General features: G+C 64.5%; 1 protein-coding gene across 1 annotated transcript in view; it reads right to left on the reverse strand.

The window, feature by feature from the left end:
* The window catches only part of HCRT (hypocretin (orexin) neuropeptide precursor), an 8,574-nt gene extending 7,082 nt beyond the window's left edge, over positions 1–1,492 (reverse strand). The window contains exon 1 of the mRNA XM_009327029.1: positions 14–1,492. Within this exon, the coding sequence (XP_009325304.1) occupies positions 14–1,444 (1,431 nt within the window). The 5' untranslated portion in view covers positions 1,445–1,492. The remainder of the gene's footprint in view (positions 1–13) is intronic.
* Positions 1,493–1,767: the final 275 nt, after the last annotated feature.

Genomic DNA, 1,767 nt, shown 5'->3' on the forward strand with positions numbered 1-1,767 from the left:
CCCCCCCCTCCGGTCCCTCCCGGTCTTCCTGCCCCAGCCGCCGCGCCAGCTCCCAGCCTTCCTCCTCATCCGACACCTCCCCCTCGCTGTCCTCACAGCCGGGCGGCAGCTTCTTGCCCTTGATGAGGATGCGGCCCTTGAGCTGCTCCGGGGAGGGCAGGTAGGATGCAGCAGGGTTGGGGGGCTCCAGGTACAGCTTCTCCCCCAGCGTCTTGCGCAGGCACTGGGCGGCAAGGCGCTGCTGGGGGGCCGAGCAGCGCACCACCAGGCAGAGGATGAGGGGGTAGGCGGAGGCGGTGAAGGCGTGCTGGTCGATCATTCCCACCACGGCGCGGAAGGGCACGCAGGAGGCGGCCGAGGGGCTGGTGTAGACCACGGGCTCACCCTCGGGGCCATCCCACAGCACCAGCTCGATGCTGCGGCAGCCCAGGCCCAGGGCGCTGATGTAACCGCTGATGTCCGAGCGGCCCCAAAAGTTGTCCTCCAGCAGGCAGGCGCTGTGGGCAGAGCTGATGTAGTAGTGGGACAGGGGCTGCGCCATGTCCTGGCACACCTTGCGGTGCTGCGGGTCGAAGATGGAGCAGTCAGCGGAGAGCAGGTAGCGCGTGAAGCCATCGATGGCCAGGTAGCCCTTCTCCCGGCCCTCCTTGGAGGGCTCATACTTGCCAACGATCTCCAAGCACTTCTCCTCCGTCACCCCCTCCATGCCCTGCTCCACCTCCAGGAACATCAGCAGGTCCTTCAGACCCAGGAACTCCTTGTTGCTGGAGAACTGCACCAGAAGGAAAAAGATCTCGGGGCGGGTGCAGAGCTCGCAGTACACCTCCACGAAGAGGTCGCAAGCCACCTCCGCAGCAGGACGCTCGCTGGCCTTCTGCAGCTCCTTGAACTTCAGCTCAATGGTGGAGGTCTTCATGCCTGGGTTGAGCGCTTTGATCAGCTGCACAGCCCGAGACACGGGGATGCGGCCAGACTTCTCCAGGTCGGCAAGGTCAAAGACGGAGGAGATCCAGGAGGTCCGGAGGCTGGGGTGGCCAGTCCCAGGCGCCTCGGGGGTGTGCTTCCCATAGGACACCAGGTACCGGAGCCCCATCACCCAGGCACTCACCACATCGGCTGAGCTGGCCACCAGATCCAGGGACTCGTAGTTGTCTCCATAGATAATGGAGAAGGCGCACTCATCCGGGAACTGGTCAGAGAGGCCATTGCTGCGCAGGACAGGCGTCTTCTTGCCCACACGCACCTCTTTGACCGACTTGATCTCGATCTTGGCCTTCTCCGAGTCCTTCTTGGAGGGCTCCCAGCGCACAGAGCGCATGTCGGCGTCCAGCACGAAGAAGCGGCTGTACATGCGGGAGTTGGAGCGCACCTTCTTCAGCTCACAGCCCTCCAGCATGAAGGAGATGCAGGCAGCTGTGCTGTTGATCTTGCGGTCATTGGGCATGGTGCTGAAGGACACGGTCTTCTTCTTCTGCGGCGGCCGCTGCCAATCCTGCAGGGTGGGAGAAGGGGCAGAGCCGTCAGGGACTGGGCAGGCAGCGTGCGCCCCACCAGCTCCCGGCACCCTCCTGCCTGCATGGTCTCCCCACCCCAGCCCCAATGCACAGTGCAGCACCCCAGGGTGCCCCAGCACCATGCAAAGCCCAGTCTGCCCCGGTCCAACCCTCTCCCCAGAGGCTGGGAGCCAGCTCCAGCCCTGGCGTCCCCCACGGCTCGCTGCCTGACTTATTTTAACTCCGCTTTCCTTCCTTCCTTCCTGCTCCCAGC

Source organism: Pygoscelis adeliae, unplaced genomic scaffold (assembly GCF_000699105.1).
Source record: "Pygoscelis adeliae isolate BGI_AS28 unplaced genomic scaffold, ASM69910v1 Scaffold917, whole genome shotgun sequence".
Classification (NCBI taxonomy): domain Eukaryota; kingdom Metazoa; phylum Chordata; class Aves; order Sphenisciformes; family Spheniscidae; genus Pygoscelis; species Pygoscelis adeliae.